The sequence below is a fragment of the Symphalangus syndactylus genome, chromosome 7, assembly GCF_028878055.3.
Source record: "Symphalangus syndactylus isolate Jambi chromosome 7, NHGRI_mSymSyn1-v2.1_pri, whole genome shotgun sequence".
NCBI lineage: Eukaryota > Metazoa > Chordata > Mammalia > Primates > Hylobatidae > Symphalangus > Symphalangus syndactylus.
Window position 1 is genome coordinate 38,635,608 of NC_072429.2, and position 26,636 is coordinate 38,662,243.

General features: G+C 35.1%; 1 protein-coding gene across 1 annotated transcript; it reads right to left on the reverse strand.

Moving 5' to 3' along the window:
* Positions 1 to 4,843: 4,843 nt before the first annotated feature.
* On the reverse strand, positions 4,844 to 18,001 carry LOC134737208 (serine protease inhibitor Kazal-type 6). The gene is made up of 4 exons (XM_063643232.1): positions 17,769 to 18,001; positions 14,869 to 14,891; positions 7,520 to 7,635; positions 4,844 to 6,644 (listed from the first exon to the last, which is right to left on the reverse strand). Exons 1-4 carry the CDS (start codon positions 17,824 to 17,826, stop codon positions 6,599 to 6,601), a joined length of 243 nt encoding a protein of 80 aa, XP_063499302.1. The 5' UTR covers positions 17,827 to 18,001; the 3' UTR covers positions 4,844 to 6,598.
* Between the last annotated feature and the right edge of the window lie 8,635 nt (positions 18,002 to 26,636).

The window sequence follows — 26,636 nt, forward strand, 5'->3', positions numbered from 1 at the left end:
AATTGTGTACACTCTGTAACATCTTTTTGGTCATGGTAGTCCTGTTTTCCTAACAACTTTGTCAATGTGCTGTGAAAGATTAAAGTTTTGAGTATGTAGTATGTGTATTAGACTGTGAATTGGTGGGACATATCTAATAACTTATCAACATGTGAAATACTGGGACTTTATAGCCTCTTACGGAAAATTTGCCTCCAAATTTTTTTTTTATTTTTTATTTTTTATTATTATACTTTAGGTTTTAGGGTACATGTGCACAATGTGCAGGTTTGTTACATATGTATCCATGTGCCATGTTGGTGTGCTGCACCCATTAACTCGTCATTTAGCATTAGGTATATCTCCTAATGCTGTCCCTCCCTCCTCCCCCAACCCCACAACAGTCCCTGGAGTGTGATGTTCCCCTTCCTGTGTCCATGAGTTCTCATTGTTCAATTCCCACCTATGAGTGAGAACATGCGGTGTTTGGTTTTTGGTCCTTGCGATAGTTTACTGAGAATGATGTTTTCCAGTTTCATCCATGTCCCTACAAAGGACATGAACTCATCATTTTTTATGGCCGCATAGTATTCCATGGTGTATATGTGCCACATTTTCTTAATCCAGTCTATCGTTGTTGGACATTTGGGTTGGTTCCAAGTCATTGCTATTGTGAATAGTGCCGCAATAAACATACGTGTGCATGTGTCTTTATAGCAGCATGATTTATAGTCCTTTGGGTATATACCCAGTAATGGGATGGCTGGGTCAAATGGTATTTCTAGTTCTAGATCCCTGAGGAATCGCCACACTGACTTCCACAATGGTTGAACTGGTTTACAGTCCCACCAACGGTGTAAAAGTGTTCCTATTTCTCCACATCCTCTCCAGCACCTGTTGTTTCCTGACTTTTTAATGATGGCCATTCTAACTGGTGTGAGATGGTATCTCACTGTGGTTTTGATTTGCATTTCTCTGATGGCCAGTGATGATGAGCATTTTTTCATGTGTTTTTTGTCTGCATAAATGTCTTCTTTTGAGAAGTGTCTGTTCATGTCCTTCGCCCACTTTTTGATGGGGTTGTTTGTTTTTTTCTTGTAAATTTGTTTGAGTTCATGGTAGATTCTGGATATTAGCCCTTTGTCAGATGAGTAGGTTGCAAAAATTTTCTCCCATTTTGTAGGTTGCCTGTTCACTCTGATGGTAGTTTCTTTTGCTGTGCAGAAGCTCTTTAGTTTAATTAGATCCCATTTGTCAATTTTGGCTTTTGTTGCCATTGCTTTTGGTGTTTTAGACATGAAGTCTTTGCCCACGCCTATGTCCTGAATGGTATTGCCTAGGTTTTCTTGTAGGATTTTAATGGTTTTAGGTCTAACATTTAAGTCTTTAATCCATCTTGAATTAATTTTTGTATAAGGTGTAAGGAAGGGATCCAGTTTCAGCTTTCTACATATGGCTAGCCAGTTTTCCCAGCACCATTTATTAAATAGGGAATCCTTTCCCCATTTCTTGTTTTTGTCAGGTTTGTCAAAGATCAGATAGTTGTAGATATGCGGCATCATTTCTGAGGGCTCTGTTCTGTTCCATTGATCTATGTCTCTGTTGTGGTACCAGTACCATGCTGTTTTGGTTACTGTAGCCTTGTAGTATAGTTTGAAGTCAGGTAGCATGATGCCTGCAGCTTTGTTCTTTTGGCTTAGGATTGACTTGGTGATGCGGGCTCTTTTTTGGTTCCATATGAACTTTAAAGTAGTTTTTTCCAATTCTGTGAAGAAAGTCATTGGTAGCTTGATGGGGATGGCATTGAATCTAATCGATAAATGTAATCCAGCATATAAACAGAACCAAAGACAAAAACCACATGATTATCTCAATAGATGCAGAAAAGGCCTTTGACAAAATTCAACAACCCTTCATGCTAAAAACTCTCAATAAATTAGATGTTCATGGGACATATCTCAAAATCATAAGAGCTACCTATGACAAACCCACAGCCAATATCATACTGAATGGGCAAAAACTGGAAGCATTCCCTTTGAAAACTGGCACAAGACAGGGATGCCCTCTCTCACCACTCCTATTCAACATAGTGCTGGAAGTTCTGGCCAGGGCAATCAGGCAGGAGAAGGAAATAAAGGGTATTCAATTAGGAGAAGAGGAAGTCAAATTGTCCCTGTTTGCATATGACATGATTGTATATCTAGAAAACCCCATCGTCTCAGCCCAAAATCTCCTTAAGCTGATGAGCAACTTCAGCAAAGTCTCAGGATACAAAATCAATGTACAAAAATCACAAGCATTCTTGTACACCAATCACAGACAAACAGAGAGCCAAATCATGAGTGAACTCCCATTCACAATTGCTTCAAAGAGAATAAAATACCTAGGAATCCAATTTACAAGGGATTTGAAGGACCTCTTCAAGGAGAACTACAAACCACTGCTCAATGAAATAAAAGAGGATACAAACAAATGAAAGAACATTCCATGCTCATGGGTTGGAAGAATCAATATTGTGAAAATGGCCATACTGCCCAAGGTAATTTATAGATTCAATGCTTCCAAATTTTAAGTTAGAAAGCCACTGGAATAACTTTTTTAAAAAATTACAATGCATGACTTTTTAGATTTTCAGTTTGTATCTTAAGAATTGTGTACAAATTGAAATGTCTTTGTACTGACTTTAAACACATCCAATAAAATCTCAATTATGAAAGAAAACTACAGATCACTATGATAGAAACTAGAGAAGACATAAATATATCACAAGACATCTTCCACTCATGGATTGGAAAAATTATTGCTACGCTGACAGTACTAACAAAGTGATGTAGAATGATTCCAAGCAGACACATAGCTCTGCTTTATTACTTGAATTCTTTTAGTATGCTCATCAAATCTGAAGGGTAGCTGCAGTGAACTAAACTGGGCCATTAAGAGTACCTGTTTTTATTAGGTCTAAATCTTCTCTAACTAACTCAGGGGAAATCTGTTCTGCCTATCTCTCCCTTTACTCAAACTGCAGAACTGATATAAACTAACATTTTAAAAAGTCACAGGTGCTAAAGCTAGAAGAAAAAAGAAAGTCCAAGAAAGAAAAGAGCAGTTCATTAGGTGTCCAGTGGAGAGTTAGTCAGCCCATTTGAACACAGACCTTCTCAGGATTAAACGGTAGTCCCATCACAAGATTAACATAATAGTGCACATACTGGAAATTATGGCTGATACATGTCACCCTCTTTAAACATTCGCTTAAGGCTTTCTTGAATTATGAATATTTCTATTTCTGATGTCACCAAATATATAAGACTAATCTGTCCAGTTCAACATCTACATTCATGTCACTCAATTTATCATAATTATGTGGCATATAGTTTAGAAAATGGGATTGATACTAAGTATCTTAAATTTAAATTCAGTAAATTTAAACTCAGTAAATGGGTTAGTTGACACATAGTAATGAGTTATTTCAATGTTTATCTTAGTTATTTTTTCTCTGACTTTTTTTTCCCATGTTGTACCCTTTTTAACTTGTGTGTGTGTGTGTGTGTGTGTGCATATTTTGCTTAAAAAAACCTTCACATTGTCATAGACAGACAGGAAGCCTCCAGAGAATCCCTTTCACTCAAGCCTAATCATTGACACACTACATCATTTTTGTCATGAATTTAACTTCAAAAACAAGTAAGAAGAGAAAAGAAATAAGTGTCTTGGCATCAATTGTAGTGGAGGAATAAGGACAGTTAATGGTTAAAGATCTGGAATGATTTAATTTTAACAATGCTGCCATTGTCATCTGAAGGTATAATAATTAATATGGATGTTGAGATCAAATAAACTATCTTTTTATGCTTTGAAGTTTGAATAAAAACGATATGTGAAACAGCATGTTTTGTACTGGATATCACAAAAATGAGGAACATAAACAATTGCAAATATCTGACCCTGTTAACACAATCTCTCTGTGTGTGTTTTGCCATTTTTTAAAATTATACTTTAAGTTCTGGGGTACATGTGCATAACATGCAGGTTTGTTACATAGGTATACGCGTGTCATGGTGGTTTGCTGCACCCATCAACCTGTCATCTACATTAGGTATTTCTCCTAATGCTGTCTCTCCCCTATACCCTTCACCTCCCAGCAGGCCCCAGTGTGTGATGTTCCCTTCCCTGTGTTTATATGTTCTCATTGTTCAACTCCCACTTATGAGTGAGAACATGCGATGTTTGGTTTTCTGTTCTTGTGTTAGTTTGCTAAAAATGATGGTTTCCAGCTTCATCCATGTCCCTGCAAAGGATATGAACTCATCCTTTTTATGGCTGCATAATACTCTATGGTGTATATATGCCACATTTCCTTTATCCAGTCTATCGTTGATGGGCATTTGGGTTGGTTCCAAGTCTTTGCTATCGTGAACAGTGCCTCAGTAAACATATGTGTGCATGTGTCTTTATAGTAGAATGGTTTATAATTCTTTGGGTGTATACCCAGTAATGGGATTGCTGGGTCAAATGGTATTTCTGGTTCTAGATGCTTGAGGAATTGCTACACTGACTCCCACAATGGTTGAACTAATTTACACTTCCACCAACAGTGTAAAAGCATTCCTTTTTCTCCACATCCTCTCCAGCATCTGTTGTTTCCTGACTTTTTAATGATCGCCATTCTAACTGGTGTGAGATTGTATCTCATTGTGGTTTTGATTTGCGTTTCTCTCATGACCAATGATGATGAGCTTTTTTTTTTCACATTTGTTGGCTACATACATGTCTTCTTTTGAGAAGTGTTTGTTCATATTCTTCACCCACTTTTTGATGGGGTTGTTTGCTTTTTTCTTGTATATTTGTTTAAGTTCTTTGTAGATTCTGGATATTAGACCTTTGTCAGATGGATAGATTGCAAAAATTTTCTCCCATTCTGTAGGTTGCCTGTTCACTCTGATGATAGTTTCTTTTGCCATGCTGAAGCTGTTTAGTTTAATTAGATCCCATTTGTCTATTTTGGCTTTTGTTGTCATTGTTTTTGGTGTTTTAGTCATGATATCTTTGCCCATGCCTATGTCCTGAATGGTGTTGCCTAGGTTTTCTTCTAGGGTTTTTATGGTTTTGGGTCTTACATTTCAGTCTTTAATCCATTTTGAGTTAATTTTTGTGTAAGTTGTGAGGAAGGGATCCAGTTTCAGCTTTCTGCATATGGCTAGCCAGTTTTCACAACACCATTTATTAAATAGGGAATCCTTTCCCCATTGCTTGTTTTCATCAGGTTTGTCAAAAACAAGCAAACTACAATATGCATAAATCTTAAATGTGTGTTCACTGAGATTTGAGAGTGTGGATATCTCTGTAGCCCAAATCTGTATATTTTGACTGTTGACTTCTTTTTTTATGTGACTTGCTTCTTTCTAAGAAATATAAGTCATCTAGTCTTCTGTGGTTTATTTTTATATGCTTTCCCTTCATTTCCAAAGAATAGGTCAGAACTAGACAAGAGATACTTTATGACAATTTTCAGATACAGCCCCTGACATAAGCCTTAAAATAAATGGTGCAATTAGATTCAGATTTGTATGAGAAAAGAAGAGTTAGGCAGTGTGACAGAAGATATCATAAAAGACATTTCAGATAGGCAAAGGCAAAGTGGTGAAACTAAAACTTTTGTGTGGAAGATGGCTGGTAGGAATCTGGTCTGGCTGGTGGGGAGGGTTCCAATAGGAGATATAAGTACTTTCACCAAGGCCCAACATGGTGGCTCATGCTTGTAATCCCAGCACTTTGGGAGGCCAAGGTGGGTGGATCACTTGAGGCCGGGAGTTCGAGACCAGCCTGGCCAACAGGGTGAAACTCCGTCTCTATTAAAAATACAAAAATTAGCTGAACATAGTGGTGGGCACCTGTAGTCTCAGTTATTCAGGTGGCTGAGGCACGAGAATTGCTTGAAGGAGGGAAGTGGAGGTTGCAGTGACCTGAGATTGCACCACTGCCCTCCAACTTGGGTGACAGAGTGAGACTTTGTCTCAAAAAAATATGATACTGCTACTGCAGAAAACCAAATACTATATGTCTTTAGAAATTATATAGTCTAAATTTTCCATTCCAGATGCGTAAAAAATTGACCTGTAGAGAACAAATATTTTTCTTTTATATAACATGCTTTTTATGAAATTGGGAAGAATGAATATTATGTGATCTAATAAATGATAGATATTTTAAGTAACTGTAAGCATAACATATGGTCATGTTGTCAAAATCCTTCATTATAAACATGGAGATTCTAAGAATAAGAGAAAGGAAGGGATTTTCCTAAGATCTCACAATGACTGGATGGTTAACTTAGATCAGGAAAATAGGTTTCTTGATCCAAGTTTATCCCAGTTCAATTATTCTCTGTTGTATGTATATATTTTCTTGATCTCAGAGTAAGAACACAGTCAATGCTTTTGCAAAATGTAGTTTATTGACAAGTGAATCAAGAGAAATAGACATACATTGAACTCCTCAAGACCCAGGCAGAGTAGGTATGTCTTTATGAATTAAAAGAATCCACTAGCAAAAGTATAAGCAGAAGTGAGAAAAGAAGGCTACAAGAGCTGGCAAGTCACCAAGAAACATTGGCTTTAACTCAGCATTTTCCAGGATGCTTTAGGCTAATCTTTCCACCACTTTTCCTACAAAAAAGAAAGACAAATATATACTCAGCGCAATATCGTAAGTACTCACCACAGAGGTTCGAAACAGGTTTAACAATGGCACCGTCCATTTAATTATTTGATTCTGTAAATTCTATTTATATGATTCAGAAGATGTTAATTAAATGCACTCAGAGGTTACGTCTGGCCTAGCTGTGGAAAGTATGAATCTTAAACAAATCTCAGAGTTTTCATAAGTCTTAGACTTTTTGGTACCAATTGTTCATTCTCCAAGAGTAAGTATGTATACCATTGAAAAGGTAGAGGTCACAGGAGAAATAATGACAAAGGGACTATAGTTCTTTTCTGACAGAAGATGTAAGAAGTTGAACCAGATATTCAGGCGTTTGACATTTTGGAGCAAGTGACACATTCAAGCCCTCTCAGTAATATGCATCTATTAATTCAAATCTCATATTACACCACTGACTTTCTCCTGAGGAAAGTTTGGTATTAATTAGTCAGATGTGTTATATGTAAGTGTAGACATATGTTCATTATGTATTGATATAGCAAGTTTTAATTAGAAACAAATGAAAACATTAAAACATATCAAAATTATTAAGTGTAAGTTATAATATATAAGATGTGTGAATGTTTTTGAAAACTTCTCTAAGACAATCAAAATTAATAATAACAAAGCAAAGCGATTAAGATTGTGTTTTCAAATAATTTAGTATGTAATGCTTTTGTTGCTTTTGACCCATCTGTTTTCAATCAAATTGCCTGAAGCTTGTTTCTTCAGTCTTTATGGGGAGGTATGGGTGTTTTCTATAATACCTCAAAAAAGTGTCTTAGTCTTATTCTGGAAGTTTGTGTTGGCAAGGGTCAGCTTTGATGAATATAATACTTACACCATGGCCTTACAGAAGGCACATTTATTGCCATATGTCTGGCCATCAGAGCCACAGTGTGGATTAGATTCCCGAGTGCAGTAGACCTTGGGGTCCTGGAACTCACCACAGTCAACCTACCAAAGTAAGCAGAGTGACATTGACATCAGTGCATTCTAAGAGACCATCCTTCAGAACAGAAGCTTTAGACAGCAAACTTTAAAAACCATATATAAATAGTTGTGACATAAAGCATTCTGAAATATAAAATAGCTCTCCTTATCTAATGTATTCTACTTACCTACTTAAGTAGAATACATTAAATATACTCGAGACATTTTGTTTGAGTCACAGGAAACTCATTACAAGGAATACAGATTGTATTCAGGAGTAAATTAATGATGTAGTCAAATGCTATATGGGTAAAACTTTTTGCTCCCACATTAAACTGTTCCAATTGAGAGTGGTTTTTGGTCATGAAATGACTTTTTAAAAATCACATTAATGTGCTCTAACAGCACTCCTTCTGTATTGCTATCAAAACATGGATGGGCCAGGCGCGGTGGCTCACGCCTGTAATCCCAGCACTTTGGGAGGCCGAGGCGGGCAGATCACGAGGTCAGGAGATGGAGACCATCCTGGTTAACACGGTGAAATGCCGTCTCTACTAAAAATACAAAAAAAAAAAATTAGCCGGGTGTGGTGGCGGGCATCTCGGGAGGCTGAGGCAGGAGAATGGCATGAACCTGGGAGACGGAGCTTGCAGTAAGCCCAGATCGCGCCACTGCACTCCAGCCTGGGCGACAGACTGAGATGCTGTCAAACAAAAACAAAAACAAACAAACAAAAAACATGGATGAACCTTACAAGGGGCACCAGACATTACCTGATGCTTGTTACTTTTCCCTGCGGATGCAATATCCATCCATAAGCTCTTGAAAACAATATTCTAATGTGTTTGTGTATATACACATAAACTAATATATATATAGGATATGCATATATAAAGTATATCTCTAAAGTATATATATATATACTCTAAAGTATATAGATACTAAATATATCACTTATATACACATAAACTAATATATATACAGGATATGTATATATAAAGTATATCTCTAAAGTATATATATACTCTATTTCTAAAGTATATAGATACTAAATATATCTACTTACGTGTATTATAAATATATATTTATATACTAAATATGTATACTTTAGAGATAGAGTCTTGCTATGTTGCTATATATATAAAATATATAATATATAAAGGTATACAATATATACTTTATATACAATATATACTTTATATAAAATATATATACACACTATATATATATATATATATATATATATATACACACTATATATATATATATATATATATATATATATATATATATATATATTTTAGAGATAGAGTCTTCCTATGTTGCCCTGGCTAGTCTCAAACTCTTGGCCCTCAAGACATCTTCCTGCCTCAGCCTTCCAAGTCACTAAGATTATAGGTGCATCTAATGTCATTTTATTACCTTACCCTGTTTCAGAGTCTGTGGAATTTGAACTTTTGTGCTTACTACAATCATTTAGTAATGGCTGCCTAAGTTGCTGTGTTTAAAATGATTCTAAGATTGCACTATTGTTCAGAACATATGTTATGACTGATTAATAATTATTATTATGGGCTCCACAGTAGGAATGGTAGCACCGGTGCCACTAACATATCCTTTCAACTATAGCTGTTTTTCAAAAGTAGTCTGGAGTTTTAAGATTGTTTTCAACACAATGTCAATTAAATCCATATTTGGTGTGTAAATGACATTTGAGCCATTATTTCAAGAGTAATGACAATAAGCAATAGGTTAAGCTGAACCCCTCCAAATATATCTGTGTGGAATGAAGTGACATTTACATATGGAGAGAGGAAACTTGCTTTATCTCTATCTAAAATAATACTGCCTTGTGTTTATCAATTGCTTCAAAATATTCAAGCTACTTTCACATAGATTATCTCAGTTGAGCCTAGCACAACTGAACCCACACCCAAGTATTTTCTTCCTCTGCCCTGTGGAAGAAGACTAGGAAGAGAAAAGCATTTCAATAAATGAAAACAAATCAATCAAGTGGCATATGAACAAACTTCCATAGAACAGATAAATATCATACTCTTAAATTTTAGTGGCCTTCAATGATCTCTGAAGTAAGCTGAGAATCATGTTTTAGAACCTGTTCTGCCATTGACTGTCTGTGTTATCTTGAACAAAGGACTCGATGCCTGCACCTCAATTTTCTTAACCAAGAAACGACAAAGAACACATGTCATGCCTAATTTTCAGATTCCCAAGGTTTTTATAAGGAACAAATGTGGTCATATGAAAGTTGTAGAGAGTTAATATAGAATATTTGAAATAGTTCTGGGTTAGGAGTGTAGAAAGTAACCTTATTACAGGTCTATGCTAACTACAGTAGCTCTGAAAGATCTCTGTAACTCATAGAAAATGGTCAACACCATGAGATTAAATGGTATCTCGGATTCTTCTAGCTTTGATGGTTCAAGATTTATCAGTGAACACTTTCAGTGATGTGTTTTAAATAAAGCTGGTATGTCTTTAACTTCAGCTGGGTGAGAGAAATAGCAATCTTTACCCAAATACTTCCTCCTTTAATTTTAGAGAGCCCTCTAAATTCACTCTGTGAGACATTTTAACATGGTGGCTGGGCAGGAGAGGACCACTCTCTGTGGGCCCCAGGGGTTGGAGAAGGTGCAGAATGCTTCTGGAAATTTGAGTTTATATGGTCATTAAGTCAACTAAAGACTCAGGATTATTCATACTCAAGTCTAGCGTTTTAGGTTTACAAGTAAAACCAATGAAAATTTGCAATCACACAAACATGGATTTGGGATATAGAATAGCATCTCTTCTTTATATTACTGACAAACACTACCTATGTGGTTAAATAATTTCCATTCTTTACCATATCTGTTTTCTTAATTGCTACCAAGCTTGGCTTCCCCTCACTCTTATTTCCCTCCCCTTTCTACTCTACAGAAACTGCCCTCAAAAATACAGAATACATCTATTGGTTGTTTTAAAACTTTCATGATTTCCTTATGACATGTGCTACTCTTGATCACTCCAACCTTTTTGAAACTCTTTCCACACTTTCATTATATGTTGGTTCTCTTGTTCTCTGTTTCTTCTCTCTCTTGCTGTCTTTTCTTTTTTCCTCCAGAGTATTAATTATGGTCATTTCCTAGATAGTTTAATATACTTGGTTTTCTCTTCCTAATGACATATACTTTCCCATATGGTACTGAAAAATCCCAGAATATTTTTATAGGTTTTTTATAAATATCTCAAACTAACTCTCAATGGTCAAATATATATACACATATATATACATATATATATGTGTATATATGTATATATATGTATATATGTATATGTGTATATATGTATATATGTATATATGTATATGTGTATATATGTATATATGTATATATATGTGTATATATATGTGTATATATATAACCTTTTACTCAATAGTTTCATTCATATTTAAGACGTTTATGTGCAAAATACAACCCTTTCCTTCCAAACTAGTTTTATATTCTGTTTTTCTGTTTTTTCCATTTTTCATGATAGCAGCATTTTTTAGATTCTCCAACCCTCCCTCAGATGGAAACATTGCCGTTTATTTTCCCTTGTGTTACCTTCTGCATTGCTTTACCTCATTTTCTTTGCCAGTTCCAAATTTACTGCCTATACCAGTTCTCAATATTTCTTGTCTGAACCAATAAAATAAATTTTTATCTCCTTAATTTCGGCTGGGTGAAAGAAATAGCTACTTTTGCCCAAATACTTCCTCCTTTAATTTTAGACAGCCTCTAAACTCACTGTGTGAGACATTTTAACATGGTCTCTTCCTCATTTTCCTCCTAATTTCAAATTCTTTCTGCATGTGGACACAAGTTATCTTATTTGAAACTAATGTAGTTATCATATTATTTGCTTAAGTGAGAATAGTGATCACTACCTTATATTTGCTTAAGAAATTGTACTGCTCAAAGCTCTTTCACATTCACTACACAATGGCCCTCTATTGCTGATTAAAAGCAGTACACAGCCATGGAAAGCTCACTCCATATGGAGTCAGGAGTCTTGAAGTGTTGACTTCACAGCTTTACTGCTGTTGGTAGATGTAAGTCAGCTAGACTTCGTTTCTGAGGCTTTAGTTTTTCAATTTGTAATTAAGTTATAGATACTAGATAACATTTCCAAATTGTATTTAGACATTTTGTCAGTATATTAATTTTAAGCAAAATTAAGCTAATTAGGAAAAATGAAAAACTTCAAACTCATTAGAGTCATGGAGCGTTGTTTTACCAATTGTATGAAAATTCACCAATTCTTATCTTAAAATACAAGCAAAAATAAACTTAAGTATTTCAAAAAGTATTGTAACAGAAAATGGTTGCCAGTCATTGCTTTTAAAAGGCTTGTTCTGTTCATTTCAATTCGAACTATTCATCTAAACAGCTCTTTAAGGATATGGTGCCCAAATACAGAGCCTGATAGGAAAATGTAAAAATATTAAAGGCAATGCAGTACGTGATTCAAAAAGCAAAATGTATTCAGTTAAAGAACTATCTTTATTCTGAAAATATGTCTTTTAAACATTTTGGTGCTATATAACAAATTACTTAATGAAACACTAGTGATGATAAATAGTAGTTTTATTTTACTCTTATTGTTATTATTGTGCCATTATCTATCTCCTTGGTAAATTAAAGAGTTGTCAGCATATTAGTCATTTACATTTACAGGGAAAATTTTACTGGAATATGATTTCCAAAAGTCTGGCAACATGATTTTGTTTAGCTTGAATAATCTTTTCAAATTAATGTGATATTTTTTGAAGTCCATAATTCAGACTGCCAACTATAATTTCCCATCAGTTGTCTCATCATGTAGAGAATTCTTGGCGTGAGAAGAATGACTTCAGTGTTGGAGGAAATCTTACTTCCTTTTATCCTGGCTGGATCAGACTTGAGCAAGCATGCTCCTAATGATAGTTTCAGTGTCTTCTGCTGGCATTGAAACTCCCACCCTCCCTCCAGGCACGCAAAAGAGAAATGGCAGCCTCAGTGCCATTTAAAAGAGTAAGAGCTTCCCTGTCGTTTATATTTGAGTGGAGAAGAGACAGCAGCCTTGGCAGGACAGGCTTGGTTGATAACAATTCGGACAGTTAGGGCAGGAAGGGGCTTCACAGATCATTGCATTCAAATCTTCATCTTAGTGATATGGAAACAAAGGCAATGAGAAGGGAAACTACGTTTTTCAAGTCACACAGCAAGTAAGTATGAATGAGGACTCCACTCATCTATATTATCTGACTCCAGAGATAATGCTTCCCAATGCAGCTTGCCTCCTCTTACCTAGGGAAAAATGTTCAGTTTTCTTATGTATAAATATCATCTGGATAATTATTTAAAATGCAGACTGAAACTCAAACTACCTTTCTGATTATTATTCAATGTCTTGCATGATGCCTGGGGATCTGTATATTTAGTAAGCAATCCAGGTGATCATGAAGCAAGCAAACTATAAGACTTTGGCCCATCTAAAGCATAAAATCAGTAAGTAGTAAAATGTAAATAAACTTTAGAAAACACTGCAGTGGCACAATCTTGGCTCACTGCACCTCCACCTCCTGGGCTCAGGGGATTCTCCTGCCTCAGCCTCCCAAGTAGCTGGGACTGCAGGTGCTCCACCACGCCTGGCTAATTTTTGTATTTTTAGTAGAGATAGGGTTTCACCATGTTAGCCAGGCTGGTCTCTAACTCCTGGCATCAGGTGATCCGCCCACCTCAGCCTGCCCAAATGCTGGGATTACAGGTCGAGGCGCCGTGCCCGGCCCTTCAGTAGGTTTTAAGGAGCCCCCAGCCTTCCTTCTCTCCTTTTGGGCCTGACCAGCTATACTGCTCCATCTCTCCCAGCCACACACCCTGCCAAGTACTACACAGGGACCCCCACCCAGGGGCCCTGCTCCATGAGATAATGTAAAATATGTCTCTGGACCAAATGCAATAAAACCTCTGTTTGTAAGAAAAAAAATCTGAGAAATCAAGGTTCAAAGAAGGGAAGTAACGTGTGTGTTAATGAGAAAACTAGGATTAAATTCCGTATTTCTTAATTCTATGAGTAATGGTTTCACTATATTTTACTAACTAATGAGATATGAAATGTGTTGGCTGGATGTTATGTCCTTTCCTTGTGTGTTTGTTTTCACGTTTAGTATAGACAATACTATCATTCTTATTTAAACATAATAATACAACTTTAAGGTATACAGTTTCATATGACAATGCCAACACACATGTGTGCATGTGTTAGGCATACACCTAAGTGCACATGCATGTACACACACACACACACACACAAATGCATCATCATTTGTAAGATGCATCCTAATTTCTGAGATGCTAAAATTTAAAAAATAACAGTCTTATATAATGCAGTGGGTATATCAGGGTTGGAAAATATTTCCAATGGCTTTTCCACCTCCAATTAGTTAGCAGTAGTGTCTAGAAATTTTCATGTCAAAGGTATAACAAGGCACACCAAGGCTAAACAAGAACTAGTGCCAAGACCAAGTAGAAGTGCTTCATATGGATAAAGGAACAGGATTGGCAGAACAAATAGTACTTGTGTTATCCTTTGACAGTTAAAATGAAAAAGAAAGACATTGGTGAACGAATTTGGGGGAAAAAATCCAACGATGAAGATAACTTGTGCTCATTCCAGTTTTTAAACCAAATTTTATTAAAATTTGAGTGAATCATTCTGTGTATCCTCATTACAGAGCAGTAAACTAGTTTCCTGTCTACTTTCAGTTCTTATTTCTGTAAAAGAAATAGCCTATATCCTAACTTCTTCAGAGGATGTTAATTTTTAATCAGTAACTAATACATATATAGCCTTTAACGGCTTGCCAAATACTTTCACATTGTTTACATAATTTAAATATAATTGCACTTCTATGAAGTGAATAATATTATCCCTTTTCTATAGTTGTGGAACTTGCAGCTCAGAGAAATCAATGATAGAGCACGAATTTTATCCCAGATACATCCTATTTTTATTTATATTTATTCTTCCCTAAAAAATTATGAGAAGGTGTAGTTAGGTTCTTTTAAACTGACAAGAATTTAGTTAAGGAATAATAATTTCTACTGATGTCTGCATAAGGTTTGCCTGCTCATTGTTTTTGCTCTGTTAACCATAGACAAATTTCTTTTTGGCCAGTGAAGATCAAGCCAAGCACCACCCAGGCAGAAAGAAGAGATAAAAATAGGCACTGACCTGTCCTCCCTGACTGAAGACACCTGAAAGAAAAACACAAAATTCAAACACTGTAATTCATTGATGTACAAAAAGTGAAATTTTCAACATTAGGAAATTCCTAATATCTACTCCTGTTACTTGGCTATCTTAAAAAGTCATGGTATGTTTTTTTGTTTGTTTTTGTTTTCTTTTTTTTTCTTCTTCTTCTTTTTTCTTTTATCTGCTCACTTCTTAAGAAGGTCATATAAAGACATGAACCATGAGGAGGTAACAATTGTTGGAGGTTAGGGTGGGGTAGAAAAAAAAATGGATTAAGGATCTGGAAATTCATGTTACAGTCCTAGCCCAGTCACTAATTTACTATGGAAATTATCTTATCATTGCTGGTCTCACTTTGGAGAAGTTGAATTGGAAAGTATCCTCTACCTTTGACATTTCAAGATTCATTTCATGCAGTTCCTCCCAAAAGCCTTTGCCACAGGCAGTTGGGAAAGAGATTAAGCTTGTAGTTTGTTCTTTGAGTTTGAAATTGCTCAACTTTTAAAACTTGGCCCAAATGTAAACTGGTAAGGAACAACTCATTCATTCCTGTGACTTATTTCTCCTTTTACATCTCTCTAAATTCTTAAAAAGGGAGAAGATCCCATATATATAGTCTTGTTTCTCTCCCTTTCCTTTCTCTTAATATTGTATGTGTAAATTTAGTTTGTGACTAATTAGTTCAGTGGTTTAAAATACTTAAATAATAAAATCCCTCAATCCAGTCTTGGAATGGGCTGCTGAGTTTTGATCTGTGGCCATTTCAATGGGACTCCTGTCCCAATCCCTCTGACAGGTAAGCCCAAGGGCACCGCAATGAGAGAGAGTGTGGATTAGCTCAATCCATCTCCAATGATGGCCAACACTTATGGGATAACAACTGGAAATTCCTTAAAGCACGATCTCTAATAATAAAGATAAGGAGAAAACAAGTTGTTGTTTTTTAATTTGAAAGAAGGTTACTGTTCATTTTTTCAGCAGAGATTACCAGCCTTACTGATTTATAACTAGCAATATGGGTGATTATTAAAATGACAAATTCTTAGGGCAATCACTTAAAAATTCTGTCATATAAAACCAGAGAGTTCCTTGACAGTCTATATTTTTTAAAGACTCTAAGTGGTTTTTATAGCCAGGGACAATTTATTATTATAATTTTCAGTAAGTCTCCACTGTACAAATCTGTCATCAAAAGAGGAGAGATTTGCCTAATGTCTCATAGGTAGGAATTGGCAAGGCAAAAACAGGATTAATATTCACAATGATGGAGTCCAATTTAGTACTCTTTTTATTAAACTTTATTATGGCAGTAATGTTAATAAACATTTGTTAAACATGCACTATACCCCATCCACTATGTTAAGCATTGTACATGCCTTGTTCTCATTTAATTCTCCATACAGAGATAGTCCTTTATATGTTTATTTTATATGTGAGTGAAATAAACATCAGAAAGTTCACAAAGCTATAAAATGAAAGTGCCAGGGCTAAAATTCACTTTACTCTGTTTCAACATTAAGGCCCTTAGGCATTATGCCCTCCCAAATACTATCTAGTATGTCTGTGAAGCATCCATGCTTTGGTAAATTGTATTAGTCAACCAGATCCTGTTAAAGATCAATTCACCTTTGTCAAGAGAAAAAAAGGGAATAACAATTGATTTCTGAGACTATCTTTGCAGCTAAACTTTACATAGTCGGATCTATATTTTTCTGCCATCTCAGCAACTGATTGAACTACACATTAAGGTTATTTGGCTTTAGTAGTCAAGCTTACTCCATAATATCACAGGAATCCTTTACCCATTTTTTTTCTAAGTGTATTTGTTCATGTAATTATGACCAGCTACAGATTGGCTTCTCTATCAGCTAAATCTCATTGAATTTTTTTTACTTGTACAGCCATTTAAAATCTTGCATAGTAGTAAAATTCATCTGCTACTGTCACAGAAAATGATACATAAGATATGGAAGGTCCCAGGGCTTAGTTTTATTTCTATTATTTTACAAATGAGAAAATATCTCAGAAAATTATGATGTTTCTTTAAGTGACACAGGCCATTAATAGAAGAGATGAAACTGGTCTTGGGTCTAAAAACTAGCATTTACTTTGTGCCCTACAATGTGAAAGAGTAGAATAATAAGGAAGGAAAGAAATAGCTTATGATGGACCTGCTCATTCCAATAGTTCTGTCATAAAAAACATAATCTTGAAGTATGATTGTGCTTTGAACCTCACTAAAGTGTCCAAAGATATTCTCCTTCTTGAAGATTATTTAGCTCACCAGAGACATACGTTTCTGCATTCTAAGTTTCAATTACATATTTTCAAAGATTTTTCTCATTGAGTTTCCAATTTCCCCATTGTCCTAATTTAATTATTTGAATTTCTTTGTAATAAAAACTAAGGGGAGGAAAATAGTCCTTTGTTCTGGAAAGCAAAACCAATATTTAATGCAATTATCCATCCTCCAATCTAGTTTTATGGAACAAACATTAAATGTGATGGCAAGAGAATCAGATTCAAATTCCAGATTCTAACTGCTAGTTGCAAGTCTTTTGCTGATTTTCTCAATTTTTCTGTTCCACAGTTTCTTATATGAAGAACAGAGATAGAAATACCTTATTGTGAGTCTCAGAGACAATGCATAAAATCCCTTGGTACATGCCTAGAATATAGTATATGCTCAACAAATCATAGTAATTTGTATAATTATTACCATAATCATTGTCATCATCACAATCATTATCATCATTATGATAATCTCTCAGAATTGGTCTTTTACATCAAAATCATTAGGATTTAAAATATGATAAACAACTACTCATCATATCCAGTTCAGTATAAATATGGGATCTTAATTTTAAGAAAAAACTTACCTGTTAAAAAGCAGAAAAGAGCCAGAGAGAGGAGCAGAAAGATGCCTGACAGCTTCATTGTGTCAGTTAGCTCACTCAGATCAAGGCTGCTTTGTCCAGCTCAGGTTCTCTGTCAAGACAATTCCCAGAAAGCCCTAAAATACATTCAGACCACATGAGTCCTATGCAGTTTATGCATTTATTGGGGCCTGTCAACACATTAAAAAAATGCTTCATGCTCCCCATCAATCTTAAAAATTAGGACAATTATGTATGTTGCACCTCAGATCTTATTAATAGAGGATGTCATTTTCTACTGGTAGCCTACATTTTCCTAACAACCAATACATCCTCCAGGCTCTTCTCTCTAAAGTTTCACTACATTATAGGGATGATTCACTGGTTGAGTTCCACTTGATTCTTATATTTCTTTCAGACAGGTCCTACATGTCTGTGGTCCAAGTGAGTAACCACAGGATAATGGAATCTTGGGTGTAACTTGTATTTTTAGAGTCCAGATCATCCAAGGTGTACCTAAAGGAGACAGATATTCCATACTGTAGCTAGAACTGCATTAGAAGAAGCATTTTCTGAGCAGGAATCAGCTTATTAATTTTTAAATCATTATTGCAGTCAAATGCCAGTGGTTGTCCAGTTTTGAGTCAAAATAAATAGGGGAGTCAATTATTTAATTTGTAACAAAAATTTGTTTTTTAAAGTTACTGAATTTAATTTTCTTTCTTTTTTTTTTTGAGATGGAGTCTTTCTCTGTTGCCCAGGCTGGAGTGCAGTGGTGCGATCTCAGCTTACTGCAGCCTCTGCCTCCCGGGTTCAAGTGATTCTCCTGCCTCAGCCTCCCGAGTAGCTGGGACTACAGGTGCCCGCCACCATGCCCAGCTAATTTTTGGATTCTTAGTAGAGACGGGGTTTCACCATGTTGGCCAGGCTGGTCTCAAACTCCTGACCTCATGATCCGCCTGCCTGGGCCTTCCAAAGTGTTGGGATTGTAGGCGTGAACCACTGTGCCTGGCCTGATTTGAATTTTTGAAATGAGCAATATATTTCCTTTCACTTTTCATATAAAAGTTAGATGAATCACATTATCTTTCATGGCCAATTTAATTGCAAGATAGATCAAAGAGTGCGATGCCATAACCTTCTTTCAGGAAACAACAACAAAAAAGAATGGTTGTAGTGATAACAAGAACGTCTACCTCAAATCATAAATTGCTATTTAAAATATCCTGAAGGAAATCATCTTAAAGTCCTTTACAGAAAGATGTAGGTCAGATGTTAAAAGTATTCAAAGACACCACTGAAAAACCTTAAAAACTGTATTTAAAATTTTCTTGAACCTTTTGTGGGAAAAGGAGTCAAAATATTTAGAAAAACAAAACATATGGGAAATTGCTTAAGTCATGAAATTTAAAAACAGCAGTTGTACAATTTACCCACTTGCGAACTTTAAGTATGTTTTCTCATTCATATGAGCTAATATAAAGATCAGTTCCTAAAACTAAAGCATTGCATAGCATGGTTTTAGGTACTGCTGTGACCTTCCTCCCTCTTTCCATTGTACTTCCTATGTTTCTTCCTTCTTTGACCACCTTTTTTTCCCTCCTTCTGTGACTAGAATGTACAGAATTAGTCTAATAATAATCATATGTCCAAAAGTGGCAAAAGTTTGAAAGCATAAACAAATAATAATTAAAAAAAACAATGTAACAGTGGTAGTCGATCATATGCCATCATTAAATTCATGGTGATGTTTCTAAACTTCCTGTTTAAACTTCTTCCTCTCTCCCCAGAGTTTCATTTTTGGTCCTTGCTTCTCGTATTCACCTCTACACTCTCAGTCACTGTTCACCTAAATATTACCATCTCCCTATCTTCCAGTCTTTCTTTCTCTGCTTTCCTCTGATCTTCAAGAGTTCTTTTTTAATAGGTGTTTTTTTTATAGAATTATTTTTGTTTGGAATGATTCTATCCTCTTTTTCAGAATGTTTTCAATTCTCTATCCTCAACACTTACACTACCTACCACAAAAACGTTTAGGAACATGAAAGCACAAATTAAGTATTGGCTCTGGATAGACATAGGGAAGGAAATATTATATCATAAATATATATAGTTTAAGAAAGAATCTGGCCCCTAATGATTGAATCATCCTTTTCCTTAGGTTTCTGAGGCCATATGAAAGTTTTTGGTTTTGTTTTAATACAACCTAAAGGAAAAGGTAAGAAATATTCTCTGGGAAATCACTTAATTGGCTCTTTAAATAAGAAGGTGAAATACTAGAAGTTAATAAATTAAAGGCAATTATTCACAGACTGCATACAATTATAGTCGTTTGGCTTCATAGTAAGTAAAAGACAGCAGTTTGAATTTTGTTTTATGTAATACCCTGAATAAAAATAGGAAAAGTTTAAAAAATCTTAACATTAAAGAATAAGTAAACGTCAATATACTGAATCAGGCAAAAGCAAAAAGGAAACAGAAAAAATAAAAGAAAGGGAGATGTGGGAGAATGCAGTAGAAGCCATGGCTCTTATATAGACATACTAGAGTGCATTCCCAACATATGTACAGTGGTCTTCCAAAATATAGCTATGCATACATTTTTATGTAAAGACACAAACCCTATAAGAATATATTTTCAATGTAAAATTTATTATATAAACAACATACATTTACTAAAAAATTACTATTCATGGTAGTATATAAAATCATCTGCATTTCATTTAATACACATGCAAGGGAATTTAAGGTAAATTTTAATTCTATCATTTTTTCCTGCCAACTATATATATACTATTATTTCATTTATTGAAATGCAGCTTCATTGCTTTCAGAATGCTTAGCTCTGAATCCAAGGAGATACATATATCTGTGCCTGTGTGTTTTAACATTTTACTTGTTCATATACATTTTCCTTTTCCCACCATTGCTTATATATATTGTAAAATGTATGATTTTGAAATGTCACTTCTCAGACAGCTATGTAGTCTATTTTCTCTCAAACCCCTGAACCTTTCCACCATTTAGCATAGGGGATGAAATAGAGGCTTTTTTTTGTTAAATAAAAAAAGGACAGCCACCACCTTAATCCAAGAAAGTATTAATCGAGGAAGTCAGTGCTTGCCATTGAATTATAAAGTGGTCTTTGTTAACATCCTTAGCTGTACAATAGACTAAAGTCAAGCATTTTTTATTTGCAACAATTGGCAATCTTTATTCAGAGTGAAGATTGTTTTTCTTAGAACTTTCATTGGACCACTTAGGAAAAGAGGAGAACTGTTTCTTAGGACTAAGAGGAGGGGTTCGGGAAGAGAAGAAAAAGGGAGTTTTTGAGCTTAGACTTCATTGTCCTGGTTTAGTTCAAATTCCTTGGCTGTTGGAAGCATCTAAAGCATTATTCAACATATGATGGGTAAAACAGAGTGGGCAATATCGAGGAAGATATCCAAGTATTTGGACTTTATAGCAGTCTTATAGGAGTCTGTCATGTTGCAATGAAGATCAGAAAAAGCAACTGAAATCCATAGTCCCCAAGATAGTCAAGTGCTGGGAGGGCTCAAGAACAAGAAGAGTTTTTATTTCAGAACAAGGGACTTTGAGCTAAGAGACATTACAATTGATAGATTGATGGGGGGAATCATATAACTCAGCAGAGTATGATAACACATGAAACAGATAACGGAGCTGGGGAATGGAGAACCAGGTCCTCTATGATACAGTGACCATAGGAGTTGTATTACACTGCAAAAATTCCTTGAGAGGTAGAAGTCAATATCTAGGGACCAACTGGTAAGAAATACCTCACCAGGTGCCAATGTCATGCAAATGTCATGAAGTTATGTAAGCTTTGTCCTGGATTCAAATGTTATAGGGGGGAAAAAAAGGGAATAAAAAGGGAGAACCAGAGAGACACACTAAATTTGTAAAATGTGAGTGCTTAGTGGGAGAGATTTTTTTTTCAATGTGGTATCTGTTGTACTTTCAACCATGCTTAGTATAATAGCCATTCAGAAAATCTTTGTTGAATGACTGAGATTGAAATACCTTTAATTAATAACATATTTTCTGATATTACATTGAAATGAAGATAACAATTAAACATAAACACTTTATTTTTTGACACTTGTAAATCTTAGCTTATATAAAATTTGATCTACTCTACTTGATGGATTAGATTCAATTATTATTAATGTTTTGGCAGAAAAAAACAAAACATAGATTCTTTTATTGTCATCTTAGAAAACATTTACCTCAATCTTCCACTCAATATTTAAAAATGGCCTAAAGTTCTGCTGAGAAATACACATTGTGGTTCTGTGATAGATTAGAATGAACGCAGACTTTGAGTCCAGATAGATGTGGGGTGTGCATTCTACTTCTGCCAAATCTCTATGATATGGGGGATGTTAATTAACCTTTCTGAGTTTTAGTGTTCTTAACAAGATAGGTTTCTGGGTTATTTTCATACATCATATGCCTATTTCACTAACATTCTTTGATTATAAACGCTTTCAGTTTTTTAACTAAAGTTTGCATTCAGTCCCTCGAGATTGCTTAGGCTTGACTGTGTCTTCACTTTAGCAATCCTTTCCACCTTTGTATCAACTGAAAATTTAATAAGTATGTCTTCTTGATTATCATCTATGTCATTGCAAAAGTGCTGAACAAAGCAAGCTCAAAGATATTTCACCAACTTATTTCCAAGTTACTCTACTGAAATCAATATTCATATATTGTATGGCATGGTACCAAGATTCTTCTCATCCTTGTGAAATACAATGAAGGAAGTTTGGCCAAGACTTGCTTGTAATGAATTTATGTGGACTACCAGTCATCCTCACCTTCTTTCCTAAATGCTCATATTATCATATGTCCTGCTCTTCCCCATCATAGACTCTACACCTCTTCCAAAATAAGCTCTTCCTCATTTCTCATTTGTTTTCATTACATATCTATTTGCCTACCTGAACTCACAGCGTTGCCTTTGCCTGGGTTGTTATTTTCTTTAATCATTATATCTCTCAATTCTATATATCAAACAATAAAAAGTCCAAATTATGTTACTCTTCACAGAACATTTCTTTATCCTCCAAGGCAGACATTCTAAACTGGTAGCATAGAGACAAACTCAGGCTTGTTAATAAATTTTATTTAGCCTATGCTGTGATTTTAAATGTCTTTCTAAATAATCTACAGCTTTTAAATTTGAATATTTAAGAAAAATAGGCCAGGTGCGGTGGGTCACACCTGTAATCCTACTACTTTGGGAGGCTGAGGCGGGTGGATCATTTGAGGTCAGGAGTTTGAGACCACCCTGGCCAACATGAAAAATCCCATCTCTACTAAAAATACAGAAAAAATTAGCTGGCTATGGTGGTGCACACCAGTAATCCCAGCTACTTGGGAGGCTGAGACACAAAAATCGCCTGAACCTGGGAGGCAGAGGTTGCAGTAAGCTGAGATTGTGCCACTACACTCCAGCCTGGGTAACAGAGTGAGACTCTATCTCAAAAAAAAAAAAAAAGAAAAAGAAAGAAAAAAGAAAAAAAAGAAAAATAGAAGCAAAACAGAAGATTTTTCTGAAAATATTTGGGCACTTCATTGCCATGGCAAACGTCAGCTGGAGTTTAGTGGTACATGCCTCATTTAAATGTGCTCTTATTTCACTCTTTTGCACCTCTTATTGTTGGCCCTTGGAGGCATTTGAGTTTGAGAATCCTGCCCTTTGACACTAATAATACTTCTTAATTCTCAGAATATGTGTATTTACTTTTCTTGTGAAACTGTTCTACATTATAAAATTATGCCTATATGATATCTCCTCTATTTGTCTAGATGCTCTTTATGAGCAGAATCTGTACCTTATTAATCTTTAATTCTTCAAATTTTCATCTAATATTTAGCAATTACTGCATAAATATTTATTCAAAAAATATGATTAAAAAATAATTACCACTATATGATTATCAGGGATTATTAGTAACTATTCTGACATTTTCCAAAATTTATCTTCTTCCTTATTTTAAACATATGTGTATTTGCCCAGCTCCAGTTTTCTATCATTGCTTTCATTTCTTTGATTTCTTACTAACATATTTTAACAAAATTGCAGTCTCACTTGGGAATGTCTATATTCTTATCTGTTTCCTAATGAGATAAAAGGAAAAATTTCTAATACTCACTGGCTCTTGCACAAGAGTACATTTCACTACATAATTGGAAGTCAGTTTTTCCAATTTGTAGATTATCGAGTGACAGTTCTCTCTCTGTCCAATTCATATAAACTGTGTTATTCATCACTTCTGCTCCCCCATTTATCCTCCCTTCAGATCCCATTTCACCAGGATCAAAGCAATCTACATTTCTCTAAATTATGTTTACCACAATGGAAATCGAACTACATCACAAAGTGTAGTTTGCAATATAAAACTTTTGAAAGTTAACAGATATTATAAATATTAATAAAGCATTCAGTAGTTTATATTTCATTCAAAATCTCTTTCTTCTTAATTTGCTTTCTTTTTTATGTTTTTGGATATTTCTTCTTAAATTCATTAATTAAAGTTGGATTTCGTACATGTGTTTTGTGGTAGGTCTCCTCAAATCTCTTTGCTTTTAAGTTTTAGTGTTTTAGCTTAATGTTAATTCAGAGAATTATTCAGGAAGAGATTAGTTTAGCATAGCCTTAGGAACATGACAAAAGGATGCCACGATCCCTAGGTTTAGAAAAAACTAGGTCACAGTGACTTTGTTTTCTTCATTGACAGTGTAAATAGACTGATGGTATAAGGTATCTGCAGATACAATGGATTTGAACATCAGCAAGGCATTAGATAAGCTCTCGTGCTGTCTTTGTAAATGGATAAAGATACATGGGTAGACTACTACACTTGACTGAACAACTGAACAAAAAAGTGCCAATAGATTAATTAATATAACCAAGAGGAATAGAATCTTGTCCCAGTCAGTATGTTTATAACTAACCTAAATGATGATATATAAAGCATGCTATAAATACAATATCAGAGCTCTGCTCTCCTCTCTTTTTGTGGTTCATTTTCTTCACATACATAGCCATTAATCAAGTTTCATCGTGTTCATTTTGACTCATCATCATTTTTAATATATAAAGATCTTTTTGACTCCTGACATAGAATCTCACCCTCATTGATTACATCTGAATCTGGATTTTAAAAATGAATATTTTTAAAATAAGATTATTTAAAAGATCAAAGAGAGTGAGAGTTACAAGGTAATCCAAAGCTGGGTGCAGTGGCTCATGCCTGTAATCCCAATACTTTGGGAGCCTTAGGTCAGGAGTTCGAGACCAGCCTGGCCAACATGGTGAAAGCCCATCTCTACTAAAAATACAAAAAAAAACACAAAACATTAGCCAGGCATGGTGGCAAGCGTCTGTAATCTTACTTAGCTACTCAGAAGGCTGAGGCAGGAGAATCCCTTGAGTCCAGGAGGCGGAGGTTGCAATGAGCCAAGATCGCACCACTGCACTCCTGCCTGGGCAACAGAGGAAGACACCATCTCAAAAAAAAAAAAAAAAAAAAGAGTTTAGGTGGGATTTCTGTGTATATACCAAAAATACTTGAAAAGGAGTCTCAAAGAAATATTTGTTCATATATATTCTTAGTAGCGTTATTTATAGTAGCTAAAATGTAGAAGCAACTCAAGTGTCTTTCAACAGATAAATGGATAAGCAAAATGTGAAAATAATGTGTATATATAACACCTTTATATATACTTGTTATTATATATATGTTTCTATACACACACGCATATTTATGCAGAGAAAAATGCAATATTATTCAGCTGTAAAAAGGAAGGAAGTTCTTACATATTCTATAACATGGATGAATCTTGAGGACAGTATGCTAAGCGAAATAAGCCAGTCACAATAAGACAAATTTTGTATTATTCCACTTTTATGAAGTACTCAGAATGGTCAAAATTGGAGAGACAGAAAGTATCATGGTAGTTTCCAGGGCCTGGGGAAAGTGGGTAATGCAGGTTATTGTTTAATAGGTATAGAGTTTCAGTTGAGGAAGACGTAGTATAATAGTTCTGGAAATGGATGGTAGTGATAGTTGCACACACAATGAACACACTTAATGCCACTGAACTGTTGAACTGGACACTTAAAAATGATTAAGATAGTGAATACTAAGTTATGTGCATTTTGTCATGATTAAAAACTTTTTTTTTTTTTTGAGGCAGTCTCGCTCTTATCGCCTAGGCTGGCATGCAATGGCGTGATCTCAGTTCACTGCAACCTCCACTTCCCAGGTTCAAGCGATTCTCCTGCCTCAGGCTCCCAGAGTAGCTGGGATTACAGGCACCCACCACCACGTCCAGCTAATTTTTTTGTATTTTTAGTTGAGACAGGGTTTCACCATGTTGGCCAGGCTGGTCTTGAACTCCCGACCTCAGGTGATCCACCTGCCTCGGCCTCCCAAAGTACTGGGATTACAGGTGTGAGCCACCACGCCTGGCCTGAAAACAAATTTTTTAAAAGGTCCAGGTTAGATAATGGGGAAAGTGTTCAAAGAATCAAACTAAATTCTATTAATAATTTTGTGGTCATTTATCTCCCTCTTCTTAGAACTTTTATAAATTTGTTCCACAAAGGTGAATACTAAGTTGCTCTGTTACATTATTTACTGACTGATTCATGCCTAGTCTATAGCATGAGATTATAATGATCTTAAAGCAGAACATATGCTTCTTTCATTCTTCTCTTAAATTCTACTACTGATTTTCCTGGGCTGAGTCTGAGGTTATACAATATGTCTTGAGTGAAAAAATACAAACTGTTTTAATATTTATTTAAATTTTTATTTGATCTTTTACTTTTTATAG